The sequence below is a fragment of the Lacerta agilis genome, chromosome 7, assembly GCF_009819535.1.
Source record: "Lacerta agilis isolate rLacAgi1 chromosome 7, rLacAgi1.pri, whole genome shotgun sequence".
NCBI lineage: Eukaryota > Metazoa > Chordata > Lepidosauria > Squamata > Lacertidae > Lacerta > Lacerta agilis.
Window position 1 is genome coordinate 44,414,053 of NC_046318.1, and position 19,576 is coordinate 44,433,628.

At 39.1% G+C, this 19,576-nt stretch overlaps 1 protein-coding gene across 1 annotated transcript in view; it reads right to left on the reverse strand.

Moving 5' to 3' along the window:
- The window catches only part of CDH2 (cadherin 2), a 117,588-nt gene that overhangs the window by 15,635 nt on the left and 82,377 nt on the right, over nt 1–19,576 (reverse strand). Inside the window, exons 3-11 of the mRNA XM_033155084.1 lie at nt 16,535–16,752; nt 14,032–14,178; nt 12,508–12,663; nt 10,531–10,675; nt 8,562–8,734; nt 5,078–5,215; nt 4,427–4,612; nt 1,840–2,096; nt 317–459 (exon numbers count right to left, since the gene is read on the reverse strand). Coding sequence (XP_033010975.1) covers nt 317–459; nt 1,840–2,096; nt 4,427–4,612; nt 5,078–5,215; nt 8,562–8,734; nt 10,531–10,675; nt 12,508–12,663; nt 14,032–14,178; nt 16,535–16,752 — 1,563 coding nt within the window. The remainder of the gene's footprint in view (nt 1–316; nt 460–1,839; nt 2,097–4,426; nt 4,613–5,077; nt 5,216–8,561; nt 8,735–10,530; nt 10,676–12,507; nt 12,664–14,031; nt 14,179–16,534; nt 16,753–19,576) is intronic.

A 19,576-nucleotide genomic window follows, 5' to 3' on the forward strand; every position in this document is an offset into this window, starting at 1 on the left:
CAGCACACGGAAACGCCATTTACCTTCCCGCTGGAGCGGTACCTATTTATCTACTTGCACTTTGACGTGCTTTCGAACTGCTAGGTTGGCAGGAGCAGGGACTGAGCAACAGGGGCTCACCCCGTTGCGGAGATTCAAACCGCCGACCTTCTGATCGGTAAGCCCTAGGCTCTGTGGTTTAACCCACAGCGCCACCCGCGTCCTTATTACAATGCTATACTTTAGTGCATATTTATATCAATATTTTAATGTGCCACCCTCAGGTGAAAAAATGGTATTAGAACAAGCAAACAAACCTTTGGCATTAGGTACATACCATTGTCTGAGGCAAGGAAAGTAGCATTATACATGTTGTTTTTCACATGTGGTGACTCTCTGTCCAGAACACCAATTGTTGTTACCTGACCATTAATGGAATCAATCTTTAGCCAATTAGCAGGATCTGAGAGTTTTGAGTACCTGCAGAAATTTAACAAAAACACACACATCACATTGATTTCCTATGTGCTTTATAACATGAAGAAGAGAAAAGAAGGGCTGGTCTCAAGACAATATGGTTGTTAAGGATTTATACAAGATTCTGCCGATCAAGAGTCTGCCCTTTCTTTTTGCATTCTTAGGTATACACACTGGGTGAATGCTGTATAATATTTAAAAGACTTGCCTTGAAAGCATTATATAACTATTTTACATAAATGTTACATCACTGGCTAACTCTGATGAATTATTAAACTACATTATTTGGTTGTTTTGCAAATGCAAACCCATTGCATTGTGATAGAAATACCAGCTGCTTGGGACTGGGTTAAGGGTTAGTGGGGCTCCAATCCACAAAGTTTTTAAAAGCCCTCATTTACAGATAACCTTTCTGCTCCACTGAAACACATTCAACCTAGACTGAACCCAACTGAAAGACAGTGTGATGTTTCAAGCAGCGCTAATGCTTCAAGCAGGTTCCTGGCCAAGGAAAGGTGAAACTAGAATATGGAAGGAGGGAAAGGTGACAAACAAACAAAATTAGAGAAAGATGGGCTAATGGAAGAGAAGTACCTAGCTCTTAACGTGCTTCTTTGTAATCATGGCAAGTTTCTCAAATGGTATGCAAGTTTCCCCTATTCAGGGGAACGTGTGCAAACATACATCCAATCTTATCCCCTGGTTCACATATCAGTCTGATCTGATAAACCACTGTGTGGCTGCTACAGTATGTTCGATTGGGTGCAAGAATCCCAGCACAAGGTAACAGAGCAGACGCTGGCCCTGTTGCCTACCCTTTAAGCCTTGCAAAAGAATAGGCATGTCACGCTAGGGCTACTTCACTGGTAGGGAAACAAGAAGGCAGCATTTCCTCTGACCCTGTTGCAAAAATTCTTATGAAGCATGCTAAGCGTTCAGCTGCACACACTAAGCAGCTGTTGGAAATGGCTGGAGATAATGAGGACATTCATGTATCTGTCCTAGAATTCCAACTCAGCTGGCTGTTAGGTATTTAAGCAGAAGGCAGCCTAATTAGCATGATGGCTAACCTGTTTAAAGTTAATCCATTTTATCAAGGCCCAAGATGACACAGGGGGGCATGCAGTGAGCCAGTGGAGAGAAGAGACTTCAGAGTACTGAAAGCACTGAGCCTTGCTATTTCCAGCCCCCCTCATCTTTTTGCAATTCTACCCAGGGTTTGTGCAGGTGGGCACACTGGACTAAATGCAATGGGGCAAACGTTGCCTTTTAACTGCCTGGTTCTGGCTGTGCTACGAGGCTCATGCATAGAGATTTTGATGCATAAGTTTCTCATGTACAGAGATTTATAAAGGTATAAGGCTGTTGCAGGCCCTACTGTACCTTAGAGTAGTCTGCTGCATGTAACGATCAGGGTCCTGAGCAGTGAAGGACGTTAAGACCTTGCCAGCAAGTAGCCCTTCCTCCTGACGCACGAGCTTTGTGACTGGGACAAAAATTGGGCTCTCATTCACATCAATAACTGTAATGGATACAGTCGCCGTTGATTGAGGAGGATGCTGAATTCCTTTTGCCAAAGGCACTTGGTTTTCTGCAGCTACTGTGAGTACAAACATCCTATTGGTCTCGAAATCAATAGGCTGGCAAAAGCAAAACGAGAACTATGTTAGTGGGTGCATTTGTCATGGGGCTGCAGAATTTTTCAACTTTTTAAGCAGACAGTTTATCAGACATGTTGGGGGGGGGGGGGGTAAAAACATTTATTTATGGCCTACAAGGAAAATATTACTTGCAGCTTCTTGAAGTAAATTCTGTCTTTAGGGAATTGTAACTGAAAACACAGGGGCTGTGTGCACTGGTCTCAAACTTGCTCCTGAAAATTAAATCGCCTCTTCCATTGTGTTGTGTTCTCTTTCAGGGCTGCACTTCTCTTGGGGGGGGGGATGCTTGCCCTTAGATGTGCACTACTTTTGATGGACCCTGGGTATTAAATAGTCTGCTATGTCTAGGGGTATAAATTATCATTAATATTTGCCTTTTTTCGTACAATGGGATTTGCAAAATGAAACTTTAAAAGCAACCTAAAATATACCTAAAACAAACTTAACTACTTCAGTTTCTTTTAGATTATAACTACATAATGGCACCTTGGGCTAAAGAATGGCTGAATATATTTTCTCCCTACACAGCTTATGCTGCTGAATTGAAGGCATGGAAATTTTTCATGGAAACTGGCAAAGGATTGCTTACTACAATACATCTCCATCAGGAATCATTAAACTGGATTAGAGCTAATAAGGGCTTAGCACTTCTCTTGGGAGATTCCACAACATTTAATTTATTTACCTAGTTTTACCTTTTTTGCCTCTATTCTGACAGTTTTAAAATAAAGAATTTAATTTGAAACAAACTGAGCTGCTGCAAGCAGATTATACTCTGGAGGCTTTAATTTGCTTCTCTTTGGTTTGATTTCAGTGTCTCTGTTCTGTTTTCCATTTCACAGCATTCTAGTTTGGACCTGTGAGTACGGTACATCATTTGCACACGAATACAAAACACATCATCATGTGCTTCTTATTGGCAGAACCTGATACAATTGGTACCCTTGGAAATGTGCAGTTACAGAGTCTAGGAACATGTGGAACAATGGCTGTGGCTCTCTAAGAGCATAATTCACATTCCACTAAAAAAAAGTATTCAATTTTCATGGTTCAAAAATGTATATTCCAGGGGTGGCCAACTGCCAAGAGACTGTGATCTACTCACAGTTAAAAACTGGCAGTGATCTACCCCCTTTTTGGGGGGTTCAGGTCAAAGTTGTTGAGTTTTTTCAGGGTGGAGGTAAAATGTTGAGTTGTTTTTAGGTGAGCCACAGTTTAGGGGGAGCCAATGATCTACCAGTGATCTACCGCAGGAAATAAAGTGATCTACCGGTAGATCACGATCTACCTGTTGGACATGCCTATATTCTATTGAAAATAATAAGAATGACTATAATCTCCTAGTTATTTGTAATTTCCAGTGCTTGAATGCTGAAACAAGTGCACACAGACGTTGTTTGATCTTAAGCAGCATACTTTTGCATGCAATTAACTTCAAGCAAGTGCAAAATCTGAGTCACAGAATCATAAATGTTTACAAAGGGCCAGAAACACATCAGTCCTATACTTTTGTTCAAAATCAAGGCCCTGGTTACATCAGCCTCTTAGAAGTGAAACTTTATAATCCAATTTATAATTGCTTGATAGTACACAGCAAGAGAGGACAGGAGTGCCTGGCATGCTCTGGTCCATGGAATCATGAAGAGTAAGACATGACTAAATGACTAAACAACAACACCATCACCACACAGCAAGAGCAAAGTAGGAGCGGCTCATATAACTTACTGTTGTTTGGTCTATATGTCCATGATATATCAGACTTCTTTAATGCAAGAAGTAATACTAAAATACCTTATTCATTTGGAGATAGTAATATATGCTATTGGAAACAGTTTGGGTATATACATTTTAAAGTTTAATTTAACTCAGCCTGAACATTCCATTTAGCAACAGTGCAGTTGTTAAAATTCAAAAACTACTCTGATATATAGGTCTGCTATGAGATCATTTAATCTACTTTCTATCCTTTGAGGCTGGTAATGAAATCCACCATCTACAAAACTTTCTGAGCTGAGGGTGGAGACTGGTGGAGCTTAAAAAGTTTTGGTCTCCTGCAAATAAAAATGGATAACATGCTCCTTTGAACAGTCTGGTTAGGTTCTTAAAAAAATTATAAGCTAGAATGACACAATGCGTATACCTAGGGAAGCTTCCAGAAGATGAATGCCACCCTCGCCAGAGACGGGATATACATATATTTTAATATCTACTCCTAATCTGCCTTTTGGGTTTAACAGCCGGAGCTGTTTCATACTCAGCGCTCTGCCATTTATCTGCATCTGCTTAATTTGGTCGATGGCATAACTTACCTTCACAACAGTTACCAACCCATCATTGCTGTTTGGATCAGTGTTGATAGTAAACCGGCCTGTGGGATCGCCACCAGTCATTCGGTACATGGCATTCCAAGCAGGAGTGTGTGGCTGATCCTTATCAGTCACCGTTAGATTAGCTACTGTAACATCCACTCTGTTTTCAGGGACTTCACCATAGAACTGCAATCATAAGGCACACGGAATGACATGTATGTCATCGGGCACAGGGGCACCATGCAATCTTCTCCATATTGCTGCTACTCAGCAACACTGAGGGTCCCCAATTTCCAACTTAATTCACTCTGGTTCGAACGGTTTTCAGTTTGTATGGATAATTGGGGTCAACCCTTCTGTACAGGGGAACAACCTGACAGTCAGCTTCTATCAAGTGGCAATGTGAACATATCATTCTCATATATAGAGGGGGGGAGAAGGTGGGAGGAGGCTTTGTTTTACAGTTAAATGCTGTGCTTTGGGCTGCATTTACTATGCTCTAAGAAGTAGCTATGGCCTTAGTTAAACCACTGAAATCCACTGGGCGACCTAATAAGTCACAAACATATTAAATCCATTTGGCTGAATCAGCAAGAATCTTTCTTAAGTAAAGGCTATTTGTGCACTTCATCCCCTCTATCACAGACTTACAATCATGGCAGTGAACTCTGGAGGATTGTCATTGACATCTGTCACCGTGATGACAGCAGTTGCTGTGTTTGAAAGACCATATGTTGGATTTCCTTCCATGTCTGTAGCTTGAATTATTAATGTATACTGTTGTACTTTCTAAAAAACACAAAATGACACCACCAGGAGTTACAGACAGAGCTAACACTCTGAGAGGACAGCAGGTGTTCAATAAATTGTGCTTTGCTATGCAACGAGCTTATCACGCTGCTCATTCTGGTTAACATCACTTGAACTGAGGGTTGCTGGATTTCCAACAACGGATTGCATCTAACCACATTCAGCTCTATGAATTTTTGTTTGGGTGATTTGTAACTGCAACAAACCAGTCTTCTTGACTAGCAAGCAATCACCACCCTGTTCCTGTTTGGAAACACAAAGTTTTGATTCTGGATTAACATTTAAAAAATACAAATGCTGTGTAGCAAATTCAAACCTAATCAGGGATGGGCACTTTAAAAAAAAAAAAAAAAAGGTTCATGAGTGCTGAGGCTGGGAGGGCACATTCTTGGGCAAATGATTCAAACTGCCAAGGCTTTGTTGTGGGGGAACTTGAGGGTAATGTAGCGGCAACTTCTCAGCATCACTATGGAAACCAGCACAGGCAGGGCTAACAGAAACAAGTTACTGGAAGAGAAACCCAAATCCAAATTATTTCCACAAACATTCAACATTAGGAACTAGATAGTCCTTCTTCTTCGACAGCACCGCCAGCTTCAATTGCTTTTTGTTTTGTTAAAAACAGCCTTTGGTATTAAGAATGCTTATTCTTGCATTATTGTTGGGATTAAGCCAGGGCCTGGGGCTCACCCTCACCCTGAAGCGAAGGAATTGCTAGAAGCCTCTCTGTTTAGGGATTATACTTTTTGTTTCTTAATATATTTTTTTAAAAATCATTTTTTATAGTATTTCCTTGAGAGACCCTGATAATTCATTTGGTTTTTGCTGATACTGTATACTGTTAAATGTAAATAAACATTACTTCCCCCCACTATTTCTGATTTGGGATTCAGCACTTTAATGCTTTTCAGATTGGTGGAGTGATATTATTGCAGAGCGTTCGCTTCATCTTCCAAGCAGAAAACTGGTAAACGATAAGGCACTTTGTTATTACTCTGAACTGTTACTGTCTTGAATGCTTTACTGATGGAGCAAAGGAGACTTTTGTGGAAATGAACGTATTTAGAAAAAATAAATGTCTTTCATTGAAAATGAAATTTTCTCTCTACTCCCTGCACCAAAAACCTCTTAAATGTTATTTCTTGATAGAATGAAGTTGGTATTTTCACTTGATAATAAAACAACAAACTTTTTTCCCACCCTAAAGAGAGGCATGCATTAGCAAGGGTTGCCAAGTTACTTCAAAACTTTCCTTTGCTTCCAAGTCTTAGGTTGCTTATTCTATGAAGTGTCCATTCTCTAGGCATGCTTGGAAGCACATTTACGTTCCAAGCAAAAATAAAACAGAATAAAACGGAACAGGATTTAATGTATACAGAATTTTAGAAGCTGCTATAAAAAGTAATAAACCATAACGTGAAAAAGAAAGAAAGAAATATCTGCAGTTCTGACATTCAAGGCCCTTCATTTCTGGGTGACCTAAATGGATGCAGCTAGGCTGGACCGTGGCTCGAAAAAAGATTTGGCTTGCCTGTTTTTCACAGGCACACAGAAGGCTGTGCACTGGATTCGGCCCACACCTAAATCCTGAACCGAGTTGGATGGCCCCAGACAATTTGGCTACGGAGAGCTATTGATTGCTGTAAGTCACTGGATGAGCACAGAACAATCTCTGGCATCAGGGTGGAAGGAGAAGCAGGCAGGGAAAGCCACTTGCAAAGCAGCACTGCACAGGATCAGGTCCTCCTGCACACTAGCTGATGAGCGAGTGGATTTGATCCTGCACAATGCTAGTACTTTGCTAGTACTTTCCTTTGTGTGGAGGGAAACCACTTGTGAAGGAGCAACTGCTAGCACTGCATAGTATCAGATCCCTCTGCTTAACAGCTGTTAAGTGGGACCATCTGATCCTGTTTGGTGCCAATGCACCGACCCTTGATTCTGCCCCTGTCCAGGGAAATTGTTGTTGTTAAAGGAGGAAAACACAAGACACATTTCATCAATTCACACGGTTGGCATCAGGACTGTCTTCACCTTCATGCAAATGAACTAAACCACACGCTGACTCTGTAGGCTTCTTTACCAGGTGGCCTTGCATTCAACCTGGATATTACATGGGATACATAAGTTGAACTGATACTTCAACTCAGTTGCACATCAGTGGTTCCCAAACTCCCTCCGCGCCCAATGAACCACTTTAAAATTGCTGAGTGTTTTGTGGAGCACTTAACAAATTTTCTGTCTGTTGCAGCAACTGTAATGTGCTGAGCCAGATGCTCTATGATGTTTCAATTGTATTTTCATTGCTTCTCTTATTTCTTATATTTTATTTTATTGCATTAAATTCAACAGAATTCAAATTGCAATACAATAAAATAAAATGTAAGAAAGAGAAATAAAATTAAAAATCAATATGGGTATTTACTGCAGGCATGCTATGGATCACCTAAATGAAGCTCATGGAGGAATTTTAGATTACGGTTTGGAAATCCCTGCTCTAGGGGACTGACAATACAGCCTCAAATGGTCGCAACCAGTGTTAGTCCTACCCAGTGTAGAGCCACTGAAATGAATGAACATGACGAACTTAGGCCCATTAATTTTACTGGGCCCACTCTGAGTAAAACTTAGTTGTATATAATGCAATCTTTGCTCCTATATTATGTTGTTTACTAGCTACACTGGGGCAGTTTTGGTTGAGCCAGTGATGGCTTCTTTAGCATTTCTTTCTCAGGTCGCAGGCAAACAAAATCTTAGAGTTGCAGATGCTTAGAAATAAATGCAATGATCACTTCTTTAAATGTAGGAATGAAGCAACATGTATGCTGCTATTATTACCAACCTCCTCCCTACAAAGAATAAAACCAACTTCAAAAGACTCTTGCGTTTAGCTTCAAAGTCAAATGTTTATTGCTGACAACTGAAGGATCCTTCAGAGGTATATTAACCTCCATGTTGTGCCAAGGTATTAAAATCAAGGCAGAATTCTGGTACAGGATAATATTCTTTCATGAATAAAATTAAGAAGTGAGCAAACAAACCGATTAAGTAAATTTAGTAATAATAAACTCTGTTCCAATTTAATAACTCGAAATGAGGCTAATAAAATGCGGGAAGAAATTATCACTTCCATCATTTCTCAAGGAGCTTTCAAGACAGAAGTCCCGATGCTGAGAATGTGTGGAGCACCACAGTAGCCTTAACTCCAACAAGCTAGACATTAATCATAACTTTGCAAAAATCACATGCATTGTTTCTACATGGGCATATAATATTGGTAGCCATATATATATGATGAGGCAATATGGTTAAACATTTGTCTTACCTCTCTGTCAAGGCCAGCAGCAACTGTGATAATGTCGCCAGTTTCATTGTTAATTGTAAACATGCTTGGGGAGGGTGTGCTTGGCGCTTGTGACAAGATTCGATATCTCAGCATTCCATTCAACTGATTCGGGTCATCAGCATCAATAGCAGTGACCGTCATTACATAGGTTCCTAACGAAAGAACAAATCATCTTCAAGGTTAAATAAACAGATTACACATGGTCACCCAGAAGCTCCTAACTTGGGTCTAAACATTTACTTCCTCTGACAAAATATTTCACATTCCTTCTCTTATTCAAACCACACACTTTCCCCCAAGGCTTGTGATTAATAAGGGACAAACTGAGATAGAATCACATGTGCTTATTCAATACCCTAGTTCACTTATTGCGGATTATCATCTCCCAGCAGTCAGGTTCTCCAAAATTTTAAATGAAGATGTGGACATTTAAATAGCTATTTCCCTGACTCAGCTCAAATGAACAGCATCGTGCATAAACTAGTGTTTTTAATTTCCAGTGTGGGATAAATGTTGATTTTGCAGAAAGTTAACGCTTGTCAGCTCAGTATACAAGCCTGAACAAAGAAAGGGCATTTCTAGTTACCATTTACTTCCCTTTATAAAGCTGACTTTTAAAACGGTGATGACTGTTGGCATGTGACATTGGTACATTCTGTTCTGCAAGAGCATGAAAGCCCATGTCAATGGGCTGCAATGGGAAATTAAGAGAGGGAGCAACCTCTTATTATAGGCACAAAAACAAATCTGACCATGCTCCAAGACTGAGGATGATCAGTTTGGGAAGTGAACATGCCTTCTAAGAGTCTGATCTTGTGTACAAAAAACTCCCTAAACCTCAAGTAGCAAAGTTGAAAGATAAAGGTTATCTGACTCCATAAAGATCAGCATAAATATTTGGATCAGTATCACTCTTACTTCATCCAATACATTTTAAGAAACCAAAAATCAACCTGTCCTTTAGTGTACATTGTATATTTGAATAAAATTTATACACTTTTTTCCTGAATTTTCCAGGAAGATCTTAAAAGTGCAGGAAGAAGTTCTTACATCTCCTGATAACGGTAGTTTGCTTTCCCACCAACCACTAGGTAGAATAACCCAATTTGGCTTTTATTGACTTTCCTTTTAGCTAGCACATTACATAAAATTAATCTTTTCCTTGGTTTTAAAATTAATCTTTTCCTTGCCTACTTTCTCTTTATTCCTGTTCTCAATCTACAAAAGGAACCTGTGCGTGAAGCCTAAGAATGCAGGCAGAACTGAGTTCAAAGGTGGTTGTTGTGTTTACAGAGATTGGAGAATCAACCATGATGTGTCTTCAGTTTGCCCAGAGGCCTGGGTGCACCTTGAAACCTGCTTGGCACTTTTAAAAAAGCCTTGCAACTTCCTCCCAAGCTTCATATTAAAACTGTTTATCAGATACTGTAGTTTCCTCCAAATATTCAGGAATTCTCTACCCTGCTTTAAAATACACGCAATGAACGTTTTGAGCAGGGGTTACGTTCCTGACCCCTGCAAACATCAGCAGAGGTTCGTAATCCCATTTCCTGTTATGCTCCCTGTTCTGGCCACTTCCAGGTTGTGGCGATTCATGTGTGCATGGTTGTGCACGTATTGGACAACTGTGCAACAGTCGTTGCCTGTATGCTTAGAAATACTCAAGTGATTCACATTCTCTTTGGATTTTCTTTAACACTTTCCATCCAAGCGCAATTTGTCATTAGGGCTTTTAAAGAATCCTTCCTGCTTTAAAAACATTAATAGTGTCTTGATCTTTTTCCCGCCATGCCCCACTGAATGTAATTAGCTTATGTAATTGGGGTGGGGTGGGGGATGAAATAATATATTTTAACATTTTGAAGTTAAACATTATAATATAATCAAAATATAATATATAAAAATATAATATACATAATACATTGCTTAGAAAATTCCAGTGATTTACCTGGCTTTGATCCTTCAGGTACTGAACCATTCCAAACCTGGTGTAAGAACTCAGGCCTATTGTCATTCATATCAATGACATTAATAACGATGTCAATGGGATTTTCCACCTGGTTTCCATTTACATCCACAGCATGTGCCCTCAGCTGCAAAAGTCATTAGTAATTGAGAAAACTTGCAAAACATGTCATCAAGCATGGCAATTAGTGTTGCTGACAGGACATTTTAAATGGAACTCAGTTAACTTGATTTATTTCAGCATCTTCTTTCGTAACCCTCTCTCTTTTAGTCACTTTGGCACCACTTCCAGGCCATCTTTGTTTACAGAAAGTCTTTTATTATCTAATTTACTGAGAATTTAGGGTCACTTTAAAGATTGCTCAGTCCAAATTTTTCTCCATTAGTATCAATCTTAGACAGAACAGTTTTCTGTTAGGATGGAACAGGTTTGTGCATCATTGTAGAAGGCATGGTTGACCCCCCCCCCACACGTGGATTTACAACGTTCAGAATAATGTTGGAAGTTTTCATTCCCCCCCCCTTTATATTACATTTAATCCTATATCCGTTGTACTTTGGTGCTATCAATTTATTTATTTTTAAAAATCATATTCTGCTTTTCACTATCTACTTCTGAAAGTGGCTTACAGTGATAAAAAAACAAACCACGAAATTTTAAACATAAATCAAACCTCAAAAAGAAAACTTAAAAAAGAAAAAGTAGCATATGGGTAAACGACCAAATCCCAGAGCCCCCCAAGATCTGAGGCCCTATAATGCCTAGAGGTAGATAAACAAGTCATTAATGCAGAGTAAACAAATGTTTCATTTAATAATTATTTATCTTATTTTACTTTTTAGTTTAGACAAAAATAATTAAGAGGGAATATGGTTGACGTTTCTAAAGCTGAAGGAGATCAAGTCCTTCAACAAAACTGATGGAAGAAGATTCAGGATAGACAACAGGAGGCACTTCTTCATACATGTCTTTTTCATTTGTGGAATTTATTGCTACGGAGTGTGGTGATGGCTACTGGCTTAGAAGAGATTAGACAACTGCATGGAGTACAAGTCTACCAATGGCTACATGTCATGATTACAGTGGTACCTCTGGTTAAGTACTTAATTCGTTCCGGAGGTCCGTTCTTAACCTGAAACTGTTCTTAACCTGAAGCACCACTTTAGCCAATGGGGCCTCCCGCTGCCGCCGCGCCGCCAGAGCATGATTTTCTGTTCTTATCCTGAAGCAAAGTTCTTAACTTGAAGCATTATTTCTGGGTTAGCGGAGTTTGTAACCTGAAGCGTATGTAACCCGAGGTACCAATGTATATGGAAGCTCTAGGTTCATAGGCAGCATGGAACTGAATACCAGTTGTCAAGGAGTTACAAAAGGAGGGAACTGTTGCCTTCATACTCTGCTTGCAGCGAGACTAGATAGATCTTTCATCTGATACTGCAGGCCTCTTCTTATGTTGAGAAGATTTTCTTTTTTAGCATTAGTCAAATATGGAATTTTGTATTCTAATAATCCTGCTGAGAATTCTTTCTATCCACCCAACTTACTGTATCCTTTATGGCAAGGAATGTCCCTAGAGACATTCAGGCCCCTAGAGAAGTTGCTGGTACAGCTGCAGGTGCAAATCTCTGCCGGCAGTGTGGGGAGGGAAGGTCAGGATGGCCTTGGTTCCAAAGGTCCTCCCCCACCCCACCCCAACCTATTTGTAACCAAATGTGAAAAGCAGAAAATACAAAATGCCACATTCCTATTTTGCTTTATTTCTTTTGTCCAATACATTAAATCAGATTGAAGATGCTCAACTATGTCAGCAGCATGCTCTTAATATGTATGAAAAGGAACAATGTGTGGAAATGCAGATCCAGTACCAATTCTTTAAATCTCCCAACTATGACATATACGCCCTTCAAAGTCAAAACAGATGCTAAGATCTTTGATTTAAAACTCCGGTTAATGACTTACGTGAAAAGAAGCTATTTGCTCCCGATCTAATGGTTTTGTCACTGACAGTTGACCTGAGATTGGATTGATGATAAAGATGCCTGTTGGAGGCTGGTCAGCTCCTGGCCCAGTAACACTGTATCGCAGGGAAAGGCTTTTATCACGATCAGATCTGATCTATGTAGCAAGAAAATGATGGTTTTGTTAACGCACACAAGTAATCAGAAGCCTTAGCTCTAAAAATACAAAAACAAATCCACTCTTTTGTTATTTTTAATCTTGTTTATTTGCTCATTGCAAAAAGCAAAACAAAAAGCAGCCCAAGTTAGTTAACTTATCATTAGTAAACTTTACATTGGTATTTTCATAATGGAAAAAGTGGAACTGGCACCCAGGAGTAGCTAACACAGATTTATCAAACATCACCGTATCAGCCCAAAACTGCTTTGAGTTTACTCGGGGTAGTCAAGACTTCTCAATAGAGGAACAATCAGCTGTGCAGCCAGCAACCTACCAAAACCACCAACTGGTGAAACTCCTTCAGACTCCTCTCGCTGGCTAGTCATTATATTCCCTAAATGACCAGCCTCATCTTTCTCCTGGCGGTCTTCGTAATTTCCTAAGAACAGCAAGCCCTTGCAATGTGTGGTATTAGAATGTCTCTACTCATGTAAATACTATCTCATGCACCACGGCTTTTATTTTCGCTCCTAATAACTACTGTGGTGCTCAGACATGTAAGTACACCAGACAGGTGGTTTGCCAACAATGTTATAATTACTTTCAAAACACGCCCCCTCCACAGCTGTGTATATGAGACCTTTGCCATAGCAGGGCAGAGTCTGGCTGCACACCACTAGCTAATTTATCTGAGATACTCTGAACTCATAAAGTAAAACATTTCGATGCACAGCACCAAACAGTACGCACAAACCTCGTTTCTCCTTATGATTTAAGTTCAGAAGACATTAAGCACTTTATTTACCCACTTAGCTCCATCCCTATCCCTGTCTGTGAAATTTGCTTCAAAACCCTAGCATAAAAAGGTGAAAAATTAATGGGTTTTCAGTTCTATTGAGTTTGTTTTTTTGGTGGGGGGGAGAGAGAAAAGCTTGTTTTTTTTGCATTTGAAGCTCAAAATGCCTTTTCTCATAGTTTTGCTGGTATTTCAGAACAGGATGCACTGTGTTGCTGTGAAACAATAGTATCTTCATTCCTAACAGCCTTATTTGTATATTGCAGTTAAGAGAACACGTGTAGGGAAAAAAATCTCATTTAAAATCACGTATGTGAAAAATCATTTTCTCCCACACTTAATTTAAGTAACCAATTTTGCATTTCCCGAAGGCTAATCAAAGGATATTGCAACCACAGGATGCGCTTTCAATCTCACCAACTACTGCAGGGGAAACATAGAACTTTCAAACTAAACCTTGGCTAACAAGTAAAGAAAAAAAAGAGATTTAGTGCCAACCATGTTTCATTTGTTCTACGGTGGAATTTGCCATATATTTGTCATAGGCATTCCTCTCTTCTCAATCTTACCCTAACTAATTCCTGAGGAAAGGGCCCTCTGGAGTTTTCTGGCAAGTTGATTGGAGGGATGACCCAGTCTCTCTTCTGTCTTCGCAGATGGCCAATGTGCTTATTTTGGTGTCTTGGAAATACAATGTCTTCCATTTTCTTTTGCTCCTTTCCATGGTAGATAATGAAAACAAACAGAAATCAGAACCTGAATTGGTTAGCTAATTTTTCATTGTGTGTGTGTTTTTTATGTGTTAAAAATGTTGTGAATAACCCTAAACTGTTAACAATATTCGCAGCATGACACAGTATAAAAATTATATGCAATACATTTCTTTTCCTGTAAAATACTATCAGCCTCTTTGTTTTTTAGCAAGGTGCTGGTAGAAAGAAGATGGAGTTTTAAACAATTTATTATACCTTGGTGCTGTGTAAACTACCTTATACTCTTTATAGTCCAGCTGGAGACTAGTTAATACTGTGCAGAATTTAATAGCATGCCTTTAGATATTTCTCATTAGTTGGAGCTACAGTTCAGGTAATGTGCTACTGTACATTAAATTTAGATCTGGGTGTGCTAAAATATAATTTGAGTTCCAAGGGAAGTTTAATACATAGTAGTAAGGAATGTCTCAAATATTTATGACCCTATTAAATCCCATAGAATTAATGTTGTAATTATTTTAAACCTATGTCAGCCATGATGGATGCTGTAGATGACCCACTTTGCACAGTGGGCATTAATCTCTGCAGGGTGTCAACAATTCTCTGCATTTGTAAGCGTTCTGGCTTTTAGCTCTTGTTGCCTGTGTGCATGCAAACATGCTAACCCACTTCTGCATACGGAGGAAGCAAAGGAGATTGTCCTACTTTGAACCTTTATGAACAATATTGTGTACACTCAGTTAATTGTGCTGAAGAACGAAATAATGGTTTTTTAACGTTACGGAAGCCAGATGTTTTAAACTATAATGCATAAGTAATCCTGATTCTTCCACACAAAGCATCCTAATTGGGCTGGCTAAGAAGGCTAAAGTTGCACTACTAAGCTCATTTATTGGGAAACAAGGGCAACTGAACTCAGTGGGACTTACATCTGAAAAAAGTGCTTAGGATCTGGCTGTAAATTAGGTAATGGAATAATTCCAGTGGCAGGGTGCATGTAGAGAACTGGCTTAGAGCAGGCCTGCAGAACTGGTGACACACCAAACAAAACATTTTACCAGCTATGTATTGTGGTCAATATGGTAACAGTATCTACATCCCTGATCTGTGCAGTCCAAGGAAGGAAGGAAGGAAGGAAGGAAGGAAGGAAGGAAGGAAGGAAGGAAGGAAGGAAGGAAGGAAGGAAGATAGATCTTGGCAGGCTCAGAAGGATACCTTCTGCTATGGTGTAATGCCTTGTTTACTGCTTGGGAGGCATGCACTTGAATACAAAAAAATATTTAAAAGTTAGCAGGTTGCATAGATGCCTCCAGAACTCAAGGAGTCATGAACACCCTGCAATTCGCAATGCAATTGCAAAGAGAACATCTTGCAACTTTGGAAAAAGTCCCTTTGGTGCAGGTGATAGTTATTCAAGGACTAACCTGCAATAGGTATGTGGGGGGGGGGGGACTCGTGCCAGTGCGAGGAGGCAGTGTGCAGCATTGGTGCAAGGAAGCTGGTCAGCAAGAGGGCTACTAGCATTAAGGTTTTCTATACCAGAATTTGCCGAAGCTCAATATGTCTGCAGATTATTTAATGGTGAAATCATGAGCTGCTTCATGATGGTTCAAGAGAGCTATTTCCCCTTGAATCAGTTAAATCCATCTGTTTTTAAGAGTACACTTTTTAAAGTCTTACACCTGTGGCTGTTAAATGTTATTTTGGCTGTATCTATCAACAGAAAATGTCCTAAGTATCTTTTATAAGATGATGGAGCAGCTCAAAGGAATAGGGTAAGTACCATAAATCATGCATATGCGTTTCCTACTGGGAGCAAGGCTGAGAATCGCCTTCCCACAGCTTAGCCTAGAACAATTTCCACAAGAGGGAGACTCTTCTCCTGGCAAGTGGCACTGGAGCAACAATGAATGATCCACCCCACCCCCACTTTGATTACAGAGGGCCAAGGCAAAGCCAATATTCCCTGCCAGAATCGCTTTCCTGCTTCTGCTGTAAATCTGTAGTTCCAGTGTAATAAATTTGATTGATGGATCGGAGTAGAGAATTGTTTATTTTGTGGGTTTATTTAACTGCTTGAATAAATACTGTAATGCTTGCAGGGGGTTTAAAAATAAAAGAATGGTCTCTTCCAATTTAAATTCGGGTATAAATATATAAACAACCCTGTTCAACCACAAAGCTCAAATGTAAATAACTTCAGCATTCTTAACAGACTACAGTTTCCCAGTTTAAAAAAAATAGATTAAGGAATGTTATTTTTAAGCTTAACAATTATGTTAGTTACCTATTAACCTAAGATGTTTGGATAAAATTTTAAGCCAATGTAACTTCAAAGACCTATTAGCCAGCTTCTTACCTTCACTGAATCCTCCGGCTCAAGAGCTAGTTTCACAGCCACTTGCCACTTTTCCTGGGTTTCCTTGTCATTAGCGTATAAGAGGAATTCAGTAAGTCCTGGAGAAAGCTGAAAGCTTCTAGCTGCATAAACCACGCCATCTTCACTCACTCTAAAATCTGATGGTGCACTGCTTTCAAAATTGACTTTTCTGCTTTCTTCACAGCTTCTAAACCTTACTGCAAACACACAAAACACAAGATCAAGGGTCAAACTGGTGTAAAAAAAAACACTTCCCAGTTTAAAAACTGATGTAAAAAAAAATCCCAACACATCCCAGTTTAACCTGGATTATTTGCTGCAATTTGTCCATAACCAACATTATCCCGTATTTAAATCCTGTTTCCAAGGACAGAATAAAAACTTGCCAACTTTTAGCATTATAAAACAAGTACCCCCACTGTTAATTTACCAGCATAAATAAGTGAGTAAGAAAGGAACTAAAAAACGAACTTCAATTTCCCATTAATGCATTATCTATGAGCCACAATCTCCTAGAAGGGTGTCAAATGCAAGACTTGTTGAATTAATGAGAACTTTTGGTTGGACTTTGTTGGCAAAGTCCCAAATTGTAGTTGTCAATCCCAACCCCAACATTTCCAGCTTCCTCCCTCCTTTTCTGTTCCAAAGCATGAAAAGGGCTAGAAAAAAAAGACATTGCACATACTTCTGTAAACCAATAAATCTTTAATACAAATATGTTTGTTTGTTTTTTTAAAAAAGAAAAGGGCAGCAGGTTTTAAAAAACTGGTTTGGCCCCAGCAAAACAATTCCCATCTTCCCTCTCAATTCAAAGCTGGGAAGTTTACAGAGAAACTGTGGAGTTCTGTCCTTTAAATATACTGATGCCAGAATAAATGTCAAAGAATTCTCTCTAATAATGAAATCAAAGAAGGATGCAATCCATTGAGTGAGTGCTTACTCCTATACAACTTCAGGATGGACATCTACCGGTATCTAAAACATCAGGCATCTCCACAAACACACTGCAAATTACAACAAATGGCTTTGTAAGCAACCACTGGAAAACTCATACAACAAATTTAAGCAAATGTACAGATTTTTTTTGGTAACTACAGAGCTTACAGCCTTAAAAACATCCATCTCAAAGAGAAATCTAATTCACTATCAAGTGCCCTTCATTTTGCTGTGTGTTTAGGAAGGGGTTGATGCTAACTGGATGGTTCTAATGTCATAGATGGGGTCTTCTAAGAAATGGGTTTGCGGTTGGGTTTTTTGTTTTATTTTTTTTAGTCCATTTATCAATATAGCTGAATAACTAAAAAAGGAACCTGGTACCTTCCTCATTGATATTCTTCCTTCAGGCAACTGAATGCTATGAAATTCAATGCAAATGGTTCTCTTTTGACAGTCCCTTGCTGAAAATGTATAAAATTGTCAGTGCCCTGGCAGAATAATTCTCTTCTGCAAAGAGTACACATTAACAAATTATACTGATATATATAACTAGCCATAATTAAATTATATATTGTGCTGCAGACAGTTTTTGCTCCCCTGTATGCCTTGAAAGTATGATTCAGATCAGTAACCTTAATATGTTTCAGCATTCAGCAAGAAAGAATAATTATCATTTTTCAATTAGTATTAGTGGTCAGATAAGAAACATTTTCCTCTGTAGAAATAGACTTTATTAATGCTAATGTTTTCCTGAACTAAATTGAAAGGGGTGTGCATGTTAGTCACAGCACTATAACCATAGCTGTCAACTTTTCCCTTTTCTTGCGAGGAATCCTATTCGGAATATGGGAATTTCCCCCCCAAAAGGGGAAAGTTGACAGCTATGACTATAACATATAGCAACTATCTTAAAATAAATGGTTTTGCATATATTCCTCCAAAATATTTCTTTATTTGGTATGCTGTGATCACTGAAGCATAAAAATCACCAAGGTGATGTTACTGATCGTTATATACAGTACCCAAATAAATTACCAGCTACAAACTGATTCAAGATACTATTTTAAACATTGTTTTTAAATGCTTTGCCATTACAAGGGCTCCTCTCTAAATATAATACCTCAAAGCACTGTGGTTCATTCAGCAGCTCAAGCTTTGATATGATTACTTATTAATCACCATAATAGCATTCGTTCAAAGGGTTTCATCTACAGTACATTATATTAGTAATAATTACAACAGCCCTGTAAAGCAGTCCAAGAGGAGGGATGTCATGGGCTGTAAAGAATTGTTAGCCTGAACTTGTGGTTTAGGCGACATTTGACTCTGCCATAACTCTATTAGGCAGTCAATGATTTAAGAATAATAGGAATAGTCAAAGTTGAATGAAAAATAACATAAAATAAAAAAACCTTTATTATTCAGAATTACAACATTTAACTGGGGACCAGTAATAAAATGATGCAGTGCATTACCAGAACCTAACAAGAGTTCTGTTTGAAGATACTAGATACTTTTTCTTTCCTGTTGTGCTATACTGTACAAGTATAAAAAGACCCTGCCCTAAACCTGAGCACTACTGGGTTGAGGGGTGGAAGTATAGCATGGGGTACAGAAGTTTTCTTTTTCTTTTTAACTTCAGGATGCACATCCCCCTTACCTGTAGCATACAATACACTGACAGGGCCTCAAAAAGGTCTCCTTCCTTCCTTCCAGCTCAAAGGTGGAGAACCTGCAGCACTCCATCTACTGCTGAACTACATCTCCCATTATTGCTGGCCATACATGGTCTATGGTGGCCAGGGCTGATGGGACTCAATGTCCAACAACACCTGAAGATTCACAGATTAGCCACTTCTATTTAAAGTGATACTTTTAACCTGCATACTATAGCTCAATAGTCTTCAGCCACATACTATATTTACTGACTCACACAATCTGTCTGGTTTTTGTTTTGTTTTGTTCTGTTTGTTTCTTTAGCCTCACTCTAACCTCCAATAAAAACAGTGGGCTATGTGTCAGGGCTATTCCCTCCCTAAACCGAAAAATGTGGATAATGGGTTGCAGTGCCATTCGCAATGTGTT